The sequence below is a fragment of the Opisthorchis viverrini genome (genome assembly GCF_000715545.1).
Source record: "Opisthorchis viverrini unplaced genomic scaffold opera_v5_100, whole genome shotgun sequence".
In the NCBI taxonomy this organism is placed as follows: domain Eukaryota; kingdom Metazoa; phylum Platyhelminthes; class Trematoda; order Opisthorchiida; family Opisthorchiidae; genus Opisthorchis; species Opisthorchis viverrini.
This window is the reverse complement of record NW_008751756.1, coordinates 1,151,521-1,167,160: the sequence shown is the minus strand read 5'-3', so window position 1 is coordinate 1,167,160 and position 15,640 is coordinate 1,151,521. Positions and strand designations below refer to the sequence as shown.

The 15,640-nt window shown below is 47.6% G+C and overlaps 1 protein-coding gene across 1 annotated transcript; it reads left to right on the top strand.

The window, feature by feature from the left end:
- Positions 1-787: 787 nt before the first annotated feature.
- On the top strand, positions 788-15,254 carry T265_05368 (hypothetical protein; the record flags this gene model as incomplete). The annotated part of the gene is made up of 4 exons (XM_009170359.1): positions 788-1,053; positions 9,204-9,406; positions 9,627-10,302; positions 14,531-15,254. 4 exons carry the CDS (start codon positions 894-896, stop codon positions 14,659-14,661), a joined length of 1,170 nt encoding a protein of 389 aa, XP_009168623.1.
- Positions 15,255-15,640: the final 386 nt, after the last annotated feature.

The window sequence follows — 15,640 nt, the reverse complement described above, 5'->3', positions numbered from 1 at the left end:
AAAATAGTTCGTCGTTGGCCCAGATCAGCGAATAAACAATAATCCAATTATGTTGGTCCAGAGGTCTTCTTCTGAACAATTCCCACATATAATAGATTCCGAAGATGTCTGAAATGTTTTGGTACCAGAGTTAGTACATGAGACTCGCGAATGACCACTGCAAGCGCGAGCGAAATCAGAAGAGAGAGACGAAGCACGTGACCGCGCTTGTATTCTGTGAAATTGTACAAGTGCGCGTTTTTGTAGTTTTTCGTATTTAAACAAAAAACAATTATGCAATTGATGAAATACGTGGTTTTATAATGGAAGTAAAATAAAGGTACAAAACGCCACACTCTGTTGAGCCAGAAGCATTATGGGCATACGTATGCACGGGAGGAAGCCCCCAAAAATTCTGATCCACTTAGCTTATAACGAGCTGCGAGAAGTTAGGTAGATAATTATTGAACCAGGGAAAGCTACGGCATGCGTCTATCCGAATCTGTTGGCATTTTTGAGCAGGTGTAAATATTTCACTTGGTTACGCGCCCCTGCTACCAAGTGTATTTTGACCTTGAAGGACAACTTAATTAGAGAACTCAAATACACCAAGAAATAGCGGTAAAACGCATTGGACATGGACATTTGTACCGAACAATTTGCAACCACGAAAACTACATAACACCTGTTTAGTCATTTTCTGTCCCGACTACTGATTGGTCCCGTTACCAACGTCCTTGTTGCAAGGTCTAATTGGCGCGCACACTGCCTTGGCCTCTTTGCTTGTACCGAGGATGGTTAGTATGGTCTTGCGTGTAAAACGGTTTTAGGAAGTTTATTTGGTTGTTCGGAGGAAGAAGACGACAATCCATCTGAATGCGAAGGAATCCACCACCGTTGGCGAAGTCAAGCAAATGATTGAGGGTATTTTGAAGGTACCTCCCGCTGATCAACTTCTGCTGAAGCACCAAACCGAAATGAAGAACGAAAAGACGTTGGCCTCATATAATCTGAATGCGCAGACGGCACGGGCTCACATGCCGGCCACTCTTGGCCTTTGTCTACGGGACAAGGGTGAGTTTTAGAGACACGTACATTGAATGTATAAGTCTTGCCGACGTTTTGAAATTTGAAGCATACTGTCTCTTTCGACCTGAATACCCCCCTTTTTCCACCTTTCTAAACTTCGTTTACGTCACCATGTTCGTTCTTGCCATCATTCCGTTTTCTGATTCATTGGTTTTGCTTGTACCCTAGTACCATCAAAGATGGGTTTTTGCCTCATAACTGTGGGAGCTCACGGAGGCAGAGTAATACACATAATCGCGGCGTCCATCAAGCTTTCCTTGTTAGGGTTTTCTTGTAATTCAGTGGCTTCGGCTCGTCTGAAAGGCACAGACGGCAAAAGGGTTCACTACCATCACCGACGTCAGTGTTCAAAACAGATGCTTCGCTCTGGTACGGTCATTATTTACTTGAGGTCCTTCAGAGCGTCATGAAACTTGTTTTTGATGGTGTCAGAGCTACAGTCGATTGGAGCCTAAACAGACAAGACGAACAAATCGACCAACTCCCAATATATCCGCCCCTTTCACAGCCGTTGCCAGACGAGCCGCACAGAGGCGATTCAGCGGGCATCCAGTCGAGCAAGGATGCTTCCCTCCGATGATATCCTGCCTCAGCAGTCTCTGGATCGCCAGAGGTGATCGGTTCGAAGAGAATGTGGAGTGACGTGGCGCTTAGCTCAACTACTGTTTACATTTCGGATTCTTCCTGGAACACAGCACATCAATTCCAAACGAGTCCAGTGTAAGAGCGAAAGCACCTTGTTATCTCGCTTGCTTCAGATTGTGGAAATTCAAGACAGCTAGCTAGACTGGGCGTCGAGGCTTGATTGATTTCGAGATACCTGAGGATGTCGGCGCCGGATGACGCACAGATGTTGCCTGCGAAACCCACGCAGGACGAAGGGAGTCATCAGTCCTAACTACTGGGCCTACGAGGAGGGACTTAATAATAGGATGAGGATAGGTGGAAAAGTATATGAAAAAGAAAGAAGGAGACGTCAATAGTAGCCTGTTTTCGCCTACCCGCCGTGCTGTACGCAACAAGTGATGCGACCCGGTTGATGGCACCACGCGACGGCCGATGTGAAATGAGTTGTAAATGTGCAGTTCATCGTTGTACGTGGGCTGGGATGCTATCAGGGCGTCCACACATAGACAAGAGGACGATAAGAGTCCCCAACCAAAACCTTTGACTCAAAAACCTGACCGCAAGGCAGCAGTGTTTAGCGGGAAATGCAAACGCATTCCAATTTTTACAGAACAAGTCACCATAATAAGTTCCAACCCCCAACCTGGAGGACAAGGAGATTGTTCGCAAGATATATAGCCATTGGGGCGAGATAGCCCAAATGGTTAGAGCGCGAATTTACTGACTAGAAGGTCCGTCGTTCGAACCCTACATCTGCTTCTCGACTTCCGCTATCTAGGCTTGGGCAACCTGGCAGTATCCCAGCACTCGTGCAACCTTCAGGTGTCATGGCAGTTAGGCACCGAAAGTTAAACACACTGGCATTCGGGAAACGTAGCTGTTGAACATCATGATATGAGAGACTGCGAGTGTCGCACAGACACCTCCCAGTATAGCTCGATGGGTCGCGGAGGTACACAAGCCGTCACGCCATGTTAAGGTCCTGTCTCTTCGTGGCGGATTGTGTACTTACGTCCCGATGGACTATATCTCTGAATCTGCCAAAGGCAATTTCTCTTATGCTTTAGTTGCTGCTGTACAGCAGCAACTAAGCTCAGGTAAGTAGGCTAAGCACCGCGGAGGCCCAGTTGGGTTGGATATCAGACACAAGGGCAACGGAAACAGTGTACTTCAGATGTGTGGCGACCACAGACTGTTCATCTGAAGTACCGATTTCCGAAACAGTGTAAATCGCTTAAATAAGTGGTGTCCACCAAAGCACCGACCCTGAATCCAGGTAGACCACATTGTCTTCGGTTACCGGTGGCGAGGACCGAGCACAGCTGCTTTTCAGGCCTACTCAAAATGCGCAAAACTTGCGTAGCCATTAAGGAACTCGCTGACCCAGAAGTCAAACGAGTCTATCAGAACCGGCTCCTCGAACCCCTGCCAGGTGGTCTGATGTCAGATATTAATGACCACTAGGAACAGAAATCCAAGGTGCTAGCCTAAACAGACAAGACGAACAAATCGACCAACTCCCAATATATCCGCCCCTTTCACAGCCGTTGCCAGACGAGCCGCACAGAGGCGATTCAGCGGGCATCCAGTCGAGCAAGGATGCTTCCCTCCGATGATATCCTGCCTCAGCAGTCTCTGGATCGCCAGAGGTGATCGGTTCGAAGAGAATGTGGAGTGACGTGGCGCTTAGCTCAACTACTGTTTACATTTCGGATTCTTCCTGGAACACAGCACATCAATTCCAAACGAGTCCAGTGTAAGAGCGAAAGCACCTTGTTATCTCGCTTGCTTCAGATTGTGGAAATTCAAGACAGCTAGCTAGACTGGGCGTCGAGGCTTGATTGATTTCGAGATACCTGAGGATGTCGGCGCCGGATGACGCACAGATGTTGCCTGCGAAACCCACGCAGGACGAAGGGAGTCATCAGTCCTAACTACTGGGCCTACGAGGAGGGACTTAATAATAGGATGAGGATAGGTGGAAAAGTATATGAAAAAGAAAGAAGGAGACGTCAATAGTAGCCTGTTTTCGCCTACCCGCCGTGCTGTACGCAACAAGTGATGCGACCCGGTTGATGGCACCACGCGACGGCCGATGTGAAATGAGTTGTAAATGTGCAGTTCATCGTTGTACGTGGGCTGGGATGCTATCAGGGCGTCCACACATAGACAAGAGGACGATAAGAGTCCCCAACCAAAACCTTTGACTCAAAAACCTGACCGCAAGGCAGCAGTGTTTAGCGGGAAATGCAAACGCATTCCAATTTTTACAGAACAAGTCACCATAATAAGTTCCAACCCCCAACCTGGAGGACAAGGAGATTGTTCGCAAGATATATAGCCATTGGGGCGAGATAGCCCAAATGGTTAGAGCGCGAATTTACTGACTAGAAGGTCCGTCGTTCGAACCCTACATCTGCTTCTCGACTTCCGCTAGGGCAACCTGCAGTATCCCAGCACCCCGGGCAACTTCAGGTGTCATGGCAGTTAGGCACCGAAAGTTAAACACACTGGCATTCGGGAAACGTAGCTGTTGAACATCATGATATGAGAGACTGCGAGTGTCGCACAGACACCTCCCAGTATAGCTCGATGGGTCGCGGAGGTACACAAGCCGTCACGCCATGTTAAGGTCCTGTCTCTTCGTGGCGGATTGTGTACTTACGTCCCGATGGACTATATCTCTGAATCTGCCAAAGGCAATTTCTCTTATGCTTTAGTTGCTGCTGTACAGCAGCAACTAAGCTCAGGTAAGTAGGCTAAGCACCGCGGAGGCCCAGTTGGGTTGGATATCAGACACAAGGGCAACGGAAACAGTGTACTTCAGATGTGTGGCGACCACAGACTGTTCATCTGAAGTACCGATTTCCGAAACAGTGTAAATCGCTTAAATAAGTGGTGTCCACCAAAGCACCGACCCTGAATCCAGGTAGACCACATTGTCTTCGGTTACCGGTGGCGAGGACCGAGCACAGCTGCTTTTCAGGCCTACTCAAAATGCGCAAAACTTGCGTAGCCATTAAGGAACTCGCTGACCCAGAAGTCAAACGAGTCTATCAGAACCGGCTCCTCGAACCCCTGCCAGGTGGTCTGATGTCAGATATTAATGACCACTAGGAACAGAAATCCAAGGTGCTACTGAATGCCTGAACTTCTGCGGTACAACCCAACCAGATTCCAATTATAGGATCAATGTACTCCTGGCCCTCACAACCCTCCATCCCCTTTGTTCAAGGATGGCGATGAATTCCTGAGCCACTGCCTGTCTGGCCTATTTGTGTCTAGCTGGGAGAAGGATGGCGCTCCTTATCACTGGGATGTGTAGATAACAGTTCCCGTTTACAACATGGGTACTCTCAGTGAACGAAGTTGTCTCAGAGGTGTTAGTTTGGCTCCTGTTGTAACAAGGCCTTCTGGCGTCACTGATTCTTCGTCATCTTACGGTTTCGGGTGAATCTTTGACCCGTGAGCCTCAAGCGGAATTTCGACCGGGTATAGGCTTCGTGGACTACAGCTTCACACTGTCAGACGTTAGGATAACGTAATATGTATAGGCGACCCACAACCTTGTTATTTCTTAACTTCCAGGCTGCGTTCAATGTTGTCGGTTGGTCATTGCGGTTAACCACACCTGTCCAACAGAGTATGCCCCAGAAGGTTGTGAACACAATCCGGTCATTGTATTCACATACTTCTGGGCGTGTGACAGTGTACGATGAGCACATCAAGAGCTTCCCGACAAAGTTGGGGTCCGACAAGGATGTCCACCCACTCCTCTTTTTCAAATTCATCACTGATGAAATAATGAAACGAACTCTGTGAAGTCTTCACAACCCTGGTGTTGAAATCGTTTCTGTTGAAAACCTTGTCGGTCTGGAGTACGCAGATGACCTTTACCCCATCTTTGTAGACGAGGGCGAAGCACAAGCTCTGTTGAATAAAATGACCACCATCGTATCAACCGTCGGCATGCCGTACGCTTTCATGCTTCACAACGTGCAGCCTCTTAACATACCTCTTGCAATTCAAGGAAAGTCACTGGAGGTTGTGGAGAGCTTTTCATACCTCGGTGGTTGCATTAGCTCCGATGGAAGTGTGACTGATGAAGTCACTGTACTAATCTCGAAGGTCCGAATCAGGTTCGCTAATTTGCGTCAATCGTAGTGTCAAAAAGGCATATCACTTGGTCTCAAGAGTCGCATCTACTAGGCTACAATAAGGGCGTTGTTGTTGTTTTTGTTGTGTGGTTGTGAATCATGACTCTTGAGGACAGATGATATGAAGCGTCTTCAGGTTTTCGACCATCGATGCCTCAGAGGCTTGTTGGTGTTGAATGGCATCAACAAATTCGTAAGGAAATGCTTAGAGAAAGAGTACATGGTTATACATCAGCTCTTTTAGTCACGCAGAACATCCAGTACCCTCAACCTAGGTGGCTCAGCACAATCCAGCACAATCCATGAGGTGGATAATGTATGACTTAGCAGAAGGACAGGAAAGAGATTAGGAAGAGTTTAGGCGTTTGTGCTACACGCCACCTAGGATGGGGTTTTCGTGGCCCCCCGAGCTTGGCTGGTGACATTGTTAGAGATGGCGGCTGATGGCTGTTGGTGACGTTCGTGCTGTCTTTTTTTCCAGATTGTGTGACAGCGCTCGAAGGTGTGTGAGATGTGACCGAGAACGAGTTAGAAGAGAGTCCGAGTTATCGAGGGTAAACAACGTTTTACTTTTTCGAAAAAATTTCGTAACAATCGGCGGATTTATTGATGACCAACGTTTCGCTTTTGACTGACACAAAAGCTTCGTCAAGCCAAGGTTACGAGATTGGCCGAGATTTAAGGCGGAAGGAGACCCAATCAGTTAAGTCAAGCAAAATCTCTACTAGGTGTCGACCGAGGGATTTTGTGTGTTCGGGTGGGTGACCAAGTGTTAGGCCGATGGGAAATCCTACATGGTTTTGGTCTAGCCTAAGATCCGGCTCACCTGATGATCTGTCTTGAGCGTCGTTTGCAATTTCCGTCCGTCTGTATGGATGAGCTAGTGCTACCACAGTTGTGTAAAAGGGATTTTGTGAACTTTGGTTGGGTTGGGATTTCCACCCCATGTTTTTTGCTAATGATTCTACATGAATTGGCAACCACACAGTCACATGTCAACTCGGCTTATCTAAGACCACTTTCCGTACACTCACCAGTTCGAGACCCTCCAAGAAATAGGGTTCCCAGTGAGTTTGGTTAGGCGTCAACTAAGAAAGTTGTTGGCTCCGGTATCTTGACTTAGTAGGGAATGGATTGGCGCAGCAGTCTTTCCATGTGAAGCAAGAACATCGGAGGTTATTCGAAGACTGTTAAACTTAGCCAGCATTAGAGTGGCTTTTCATAGGGGAAAACTGTACGCTCATCTGTGGAATTGAAAGATCCTCTCCAGATTGAAAGGACTAAGGACTGTGTGTATAAAAGGAGAATAAGCAAACTACCGAGGAATACGGAAGAATATCAAACGCTGGTCAACGACTCAGCGATGGCGGTACATGCCTTAAACACGGGCAGAGAATAGATCTGGATAATGTGTAAGTTTTAAGTTGGGGACCACGATTTACACCACAGCGGCTGATAGCCGGGGCGGTGGAAATCTACCAAGCATCAGGGCGTGAACAGAATAGAGGGTGTGGAACCGAGGAGCTTGTGGAAAGCGGTCTTAGATATGCCGAGTTGACATGTGACTGTGTTGTCAATTCATGCAAAATCGTTAGCAAAAACATGGGGTGGAAATCCCAACCCAACCAAAGTTCGCAAAATCCTTCTCATACAACTATCGTAGCATTAGCTCATCCATACAGACGGACGGAAATTGCAAACGACGCTCAAGACAGATCATCAGGTGAGCCGGATCTTAGGCTAGACCAAAACCATGTAGGATTTCCCATCGGCCTAACACTTGGTCACCCACCCGAACACACAAAATCCCTCGGTCGACACCTAATAGAGATTTTGCTTGACTTAGCTGATTGGGTCTCCTTCCGCCTTAAATCTCGGCCAATCTCGTAACCTTGGCCTGACGAAGCTTTTGTGTCAAAAGCGAAACGTTGCCCATCAATAAATCCATTGATTGTTACTAAACTTCTCCGAAAAATGTAAATATTTAGTTATTCCTGGTGTCACCTAGCTTGTTTGGACCCGAAGCTCCATATTCTTGGAAAGTAATTAGAAATTGTGGTGGCTGTCGGAAATCAAAGGGCTACAAATCGGGGAGAAGGGCATGAGTGGATATCCCTCACTGACTGTGTGCGCGCTGTTGTCACACCCTTCTAAATCGACGGAATTCTTTCTATATGGGAGCTTTTAACGTCTGTACGCCATGTCGAATTGGCACAGGCGATGCTTGCCGAAACCGTATACTCCTTAAAAATCTCTGTATACTGTCTCCGAAGCACGCATATAGGTTATGCATCTCAGAACGCCAAGGGTAAACCCAGCTCTTTCACATTCCTCCTTCCGTGTGTCCGGTGACCCAGAACCGATGACTGACTGAATCTATGGTGTGGGAGTTGCACTCAGCCCCAGAGCTGAATCCGCTTTGATGGATCGGATCCCAGTGGACAGTCGTCTTTGCGCCATCAGGTTATCCAGTTCAATCAAGGTCAGTGCCTCTCGGCATGAAAAGTGGTGCCTGTTTGTAGTGTCGGCTTATGCTCTAACGGACTGCCGTTCTGATGCTGAGAAGAATACCTTCTATCGAGAGCTATTCGGGCTCACTCGTCAGGCAAAAAGCACTGACACTGTGCTCTTTGCAGGCGGTTTGAATGCTCAAGTCCGAGCTTCTTGGAATCATATTTGGGCAGTCGATTCGGTGTCCATGCTCGCCGCACAGATCGTCACGAAGAGACTGGACCTTACCGTGGTGTGGCTGTTTGTGTAACTCGGCGACATATTGGGGTATACTGAGGGATGTCCACACGACACTCACAGAGTTTACCATACCAGGTTGGTTCATGGGTAGTGGTCTGACGAACACAGTCTCCTGGCCCTCCAGGTTGGAGGTTGGAACATGTATGGCGACGTGTTCCGTAAAAATGGTGGCGTACTTGCATTTCCAGCCCAACACCGCTGCCTTGCGGTGAGGTTTTTGAGCCAAAGGCTTTGGTTAAGGACCCTAACCGTCCTCCTGTCTAGGTGTGGGCGCCCTGACAATATCCCAGCCCTCGTATAACATTGACATTCACAACTAACAATATTCTGATGCCTCATCGGTCTTCGCGTGATGCCATCAGCCGGGTCGCCTTACTTGGTGCATACAGAAGGGCGGGTAAGCGAAAACATGCCACTGCTGACGCCTTCCTTCTTACACTTTCACGTTTTCTGTCTTCCACCCTCAACCGCCCAAATTTGAATACTTTCTCCGCAGGTCCCAGCTCTAGGACTGACCGTTTTGCTCGCCCTGCATCACACCGAACTGCAGCTCCTGTACATCCGAGTTCAGTCACAAACCCCGAAAGCCTGTCTATTTAGCCACCTTCAATGTTCGCACATTGAAACAACAGGTGGCTCTCTCTCGTACGCCTGATTCCCTCCGCATTGATGTATATTGTCTGTCAGAAACAACGGCACAGGATGCAAGCACTTTGATCGAACTGACCGCTGTCTCGCTCTCTTTCAGGTTCCGGCTGCGCACCTCTGGTGATGCAGAGGCGGCCACAGTCGGATATACTGAGGTGAGTATTGTATTGTGCGGACGAGCGGGAGCTTCTCTGCTTGATAGGATACCCGTTGTTAGTCGCCCTGTGCGGTTCGTTCGGCAACATTTGTGAGATGATCTAGAGGAAGTGAGGTTCATCTTCCCCTGGCCGCTACCACAACTCCACCTGGCGCATCCTCCAACGCCATGTGAAGGTGAGTGTCCGCTCACACCGAGAAGTTTGGTGGACCCGAAAGGCCAAAGAAATGGAAGGTGCAAAGAGTGCTGGAAACGTGCGCAAGCTGTTCTACTTGGTTCTTTCGACTGGTCCTCGGAAACCTCTTGTCACCGAAATAATCAGAGATCAAAGTGGCTCCCTGATATGCAGCAAGGCGGAACACTTGGACCGCTGGGCACAGTGCTTCGAACAGCAATTCAGCCTGCCATCTGCTACCTCCAATTCAGAATGTTGGCCTTCAACAGAAAGGTGGACCGTAACTATGGAGCCGCCTTCAGTCTCAGAAGTGTCCGAGTGTATTTCTCTACTCAAGCGTCATCGTGCTGGTGGTCCTGACGACCTTTCACCTGCTCCTTCCAAGGATGGCGGTGAACTCCTCAGCCAGTGCCTGTCTGGCCTGTTTGGACCTATCTGGGACAATTGGGCTGAATCGATAGTGGTGACCATTTTCAAAAAGGGTACTCGCAGTGAATGTAGTAACTACAGAGGTGTTAGTTTGACGCCTGTTGTGACAAGGCATCTGGTGTCACTGATTCTTCGTTTTCTTACAGTGGCACGCAAAGGCTTGACTCGTGAGAATCAAGCGGGGTTTCTCCTGGGTAGGAGCTGCGTTGACCACATCTTCACACTCCGTCAGGTGTTAGAGCAACGGTACATGCACGGACGACCTACCTTGGTATTCCTTGACTTCAAGGGTGCGTTTGATTCTCTCGATCGATCTGTGCTGTTAACTGCACCTGCTCAAGAGGTATGCCCCAGAAGTTTGTAAACGTAATCCGATCACTATATTCACATACTTCTGGGCGGGTGAGAGTGTATGGTGAGCTCTCCAAAAGCTTCCCCACAAAACGTGGTGTCAGACAAAGATGTTCACTCTCTCCATTCTTGTTGAGCTTCGTCTTTGCTGAAATAATGAGGCGAACACTGGACGGTCTTCAATACCCCGGTGTTCAAATTGTTACTGGCGAGAGCCTTGTCGATTTGGACTACGCAGATGACATTGCCATCATTTTTGAAGACCAAAGCGAGGCACAAGCCCTGTTGAATGAACTGACCACCATCATACCATCTTTTGGCATGCGCCTCTCACCTTCAAAGTGCAAAGTCATGCCTCAGAGCGTACAATCTGCCTACACACCCCTTACAATTCAAGGAGAATCACCAGAGATTGTGGAAGTGTGTCTGAAGTCAGTGCAAGAATCTCAAAGGCTCGAATCCCATTTGCTACTGTGCGTCACTTGTGGTGTCAACAAGGAATCTCACTGGATATTAAGGGTCGTGTGCACTAGGCTACAATAAGGGATGCGTTGTTGTATGACTGCGAGACATGGCCTCTGCGTACAGATGATGTGAGGCGCCTTCAAGTTTTCGACCATCGATGCCTCAGAGCGTGGCTGGTTTTGGATGGTGTCGGCCTGTTAGTAACGAGGTAATTAGAAAACGGGTATTTGGTTGTGCTGCAGGCACTTTAGTTGGGAAAAACATTCAGCATCATCGACTACGATGGCTCGGTTCTGTGCTACGCATACCAAAACACCATCTACCGAGGTGTTGTTCTCTGTGCCTCCTTCAGGATGGCGCAAACCGCGAGGTGGACAGCGCCTGACTTGTCAGAAAGGCGTGAAAGAGATCACGGAGAGTTTGGGTGTTGCTGGTGTTGTACGCCTTCCAGGATGGGGTCCCCATGACCCCGTCTGTGCTTGGCTGGAGACGTTGCCAGAAATGTCAGTAGCGTTAATGCAGTCAGTTTCTTTCCAGATTGCCTGACTGAGTGGTTGGAGGTGTAGTGACCTCTCTCATATACAACTAGATGGACCTTGTGATTGTATGGCAGTGAAGCATCATTGTCAACACTGATGTTGCTGTTTTTGATGGCAGTGATGATGCACAGACAACAGAGATCGACTCCCTCAGTTGTTTGCTGCTCATGAGCTGTTTCTTGCAAGTCTGAGCTTCGACATAAACACTCACATCTTGTAGCCTGGCGGCCACCAACTGCAAATCAACCGTGGACCCAGTTGGACCACGTGGCCGCGAGTCAACGGTGAAGAGCCACAATCCAAGACTGCCGTTCCTTCTGGGGCACACTACTTGATTTCGACCACGCCTTGGTGCGTGCATGCCTGACAGTTCGTTTCCCTTCAGGCCCTCGCAAGTCAGCAAGAAGCATGAAGATCCACTTTCTTCGAAGAATTACCATAGCTTAACAGTATCGATCTGAGCCAGCCCAACAACTCCGCAGTAAACTAATACAGTGAGTACGTGGATGAAGCGTGGCAAAATTTGAAAGTAGCTTTGTTAGCGGTGTTCAGTGCTGTCTGTCTGACTTCTCCAATTCGACCACTGGACCACTGGATGCTATCCATGATTTATGCCAGGAAATCCATATCAGCAGGCAACGAGTACGACGGCGCACGCAAATCCCTCAAACACCGAGTAGTGAAGGGTCTAAAAGAAGACCGAAAGCTATGGTGGACATCGAAAGCTCGGGAGATGAATAAGGCTTTTGCTACGGAAAATAGCCATGCCCTGTATCAACTGCTATGGTCGATTGACCCTAGGAAAGCAACGGTCAGCGAAACGATAAGTGAAAAAGATAGCTCATTACTTCACTCACAAAACGTCCACTGTAAAGATGGACCGAACACTTCGAAGAACAGTTAAGCTGGCCTCCTGCAACACAGCATGTGGAGATAATGCATACGGGCGAGTGGAATGTAAACCTTGATTGTCTGTCTAGAGAAGTAATAAAGTACGAAACATCCGTACTGAAACGTGAGGAAGCACCAGGACCTTCCAGCCTTCAAAGATGGCGGAGAAACCCTGGTGACCCATCTGACAAAGCTTATCGGTGTTACATGGGACGAAGGGAAGGTGCAGAATGGGGTATGTCGACAGTTATTCCTATCTTTGAAAAGGGTACGCGGACGCTGTGTGAAAACCGCAAAATAGTCCAGTTCTATCACCCTTTCGGTGCCTAACTGGCCCTGCCACCCGAAGGTTTCACGAGGGTTGAGATGCTGACCAGTTGCTCAAGCGTAGACAGGGGAAGTCGAGAAGCAGAGGTTAGGTTCGAACCACGGACCTTCCGTCAGTAAATTTGCGCCCTAAATATTCGGGCCATCTCGCTCGCGTCATCAGCCTGTTAACTATGGCATCGAAGGTGCTCTCTGGCCTTATCCTTCGAAGGTTGACTGAATACAGAGACAGATCCGTGAAAACCAAGCGAGAGGATGCGTCGGTCATGTCTGCACTCTCCGACATATTCCGAAACAGCGACACTTCTTCCAGCAACCAACAATGGCTGTTTCTTTATCTGGAAGCTGCCTTCGGCTCTGTGGACTGTCAGGCACTATGACAGTGTCCGTGGAGCAAAACTGTCCCCCATGAATTCTCGACCCTCTCTCGACGCCAACTCTCGCGGCCGTGTGAAGGTCGGTAGATGGAATCATACGTGTACTCGGACAACTCAATCCTCCAGCACTGTATTTTGTCGTTTTCCACTTTACCTTTCTGTCCACTGCCGTACATGAATGTGACTGAACGCTGACCGGTAATTATTTTGAACGGTCTTCCGCGTAGATAGTTCCGCCATTTCCTGATGGATTCAACGATAGCGTAGACTTCCATCTCGATGACAGAATGCTTCTCGCTCTAGTTGAGTGTCCTCGAGAAAAGTGCGACCGGTCGATGGCTTTGTCTGAGGGACATCGGAAGCATTCGTTTCAACAACCAAAGGCTCGTTATAATGTATCGTAACTAGCTTAACATATTCTAGTTCGTTTTTTAGGTTCTCGAAGGCTAATTCGATGTCGGAAGGCAAATGGAATCTTTTGTTTTATATCGGTTTGTTAATTTTGTTGGAAATCGAAGATATCAATGGGCATAGTGTGCGAACATACCGATGACGCCTTGGATTTCCGTGGTAGTACGTGGAGGAAGTAACTGACGGATAGGTTCCATACGTTCAAGGTGGGGCCTTATGTTACTCTTTGAAACCTCATATCCAAGGGGCAGATAGCTTCTGAAGCAGTGATGGCTTTGTTATCGTTGAGTGTAGTTTCATATTTCCTCGTAGCTTTTAAGAACAATTAGAGTTTCAGGTCATTTTCTCCTTGGGTATTGCCACAGATACATTGTCTATGCAGGTATACGTGCTTTTCAGCTTTCCAGTCGTAATGATATTGTTAATAGTATGCTGAAAACACGCAACACCGTTTGTGACACCGAAGGGTATGTGACGAAACTGAAACATGCCACCAAATGCTTCACATGCTGCAAATGGTTTGTCGGGTGCACAGATCGGGACTTGATGGTAAACATACAAGAGGTCTATTGTACTGTAGACTTTGTATTGCGAAATTTCCTCAGTCATTTTGTCCAGGTGCGGCAGAAGATAAGCGTCGGGATAAGTGAACTGGTTGATAGTTTGGCTGCAGTCAACAACCATCCGGTGTTTGTGATTGACATTCTTGGTAAACAAAACCGGGGAGATGTTGATGACTCGATGATGCCTCCTTGTAATAACTTTCGGCGCGAATGAATTCTCCATCATCCGTATGATGTCGTCTTGATTTGGTGGCAACAGGTTTGCAGTCTGGAGATAAGTTGACGAAAAGTGATGGTGGTTCAACCTTTGCTGCCGTTATGCCGCAGGTGGTGAACGCATCACAATCCCCGCCGAATGAAATATCTATATGTTTTTTTTCACCAACCCAGTAGGAAATACTATTTGAATACCCAGTTAGAGTCCTCGAGTACATCTCCGTGCATCACTGTTAAACCTCGAGAAGCTCAGTCTTCTCGTAACGGGCGTTCTGAATCCCAAAATGTTTCGTCATTAGTGGTTTCACTTCGGGGTTTTTCATGTGAGTGGAGCACCATATCTGTGCTTACTATGCTTTTTTGTGTTATTACCCTCAGGTACTGACAAATTCGAAACTCTGGATATTACACCCTACTCAACTCCTCCCGAACTACCCGAAGTCATGCGATGTCAGGAAAACATGGCTCCTCAAACTGCACAGGAAATTCCAGCTGGTGCAAAACAGTAGATGATTGATTTGAACAGGTCGACTGCAGAAACCTCACAACTTTATGTGGGCTTTGAATCCCTATGTTGAATAACCCCCTGTTCCCCCTTGTCTGGTAATTTGTTGCCTGTGCTATTTTCAACTTCATCTAATGTGAACTCATCCTATTTTTTGGCAACACTGACGGTAAGATGCGTTTTTCGGATTGTCAGTAAGATACCACCGGACTATTCTGAGTGACAGTTCTGTTGCCTTCCAATGCTGTTTTCGTAAAACTTTCAAACGAACGAGACAATAGTGGGCGGATGTCAGTATACTGTTCAAACCGTAGTTTGTCAGAAGCTTGAGTCATTTCATGACTTCCCCTACACTACCGCCTACAGTCTTACTATTCGAACAGTATCCAGTTCGATTTTAGCATTGGAGATGTCATGAATTAGGTTCATTCATCTTTCTCGGATGTTCATCAGTGTCCATTACAAGGATGGTTGTGTCTGATTTGAGCATAAAATACACTTGTTGATGGTGTTAAAATTTCGATTCTTGGCTGGTCCTGTTTTTTTTTTGAGTTTCTGTTTAACAATCAACTATAATGGCGGAAGCCCAAAAAATTCACTGTATATCTCGGTCCCGACTCTTTTGTTGCACTCCCTGAAGACAGAGCAACCTATTAAGCCGAATTTAAGATAGAAATGACAGAAGGGCACTCTCAAACACGTCGTTCTATGAATAAGCTTTGAAGTAATTTTTCAACCGCGAGTTTAACCGAGACTTGAAGTCGATTGTTTAGTCACTCAATGGCTTTTTGTCGTGTGAATGTATTTAGCGAACAATCAGGCCCACTCACGTTATATTGTCTGTTCAGCTTGCCTAATATCGTAGTTAGCACACCAGTTAATCCGGTGTCATCATTATCATTGTAAGTAAGGGAACCCCCGTAGGAAAGATGATGCCGTTACGAAGGATAGACAGCCAATACGCTGTGGATTGATAGAAAACG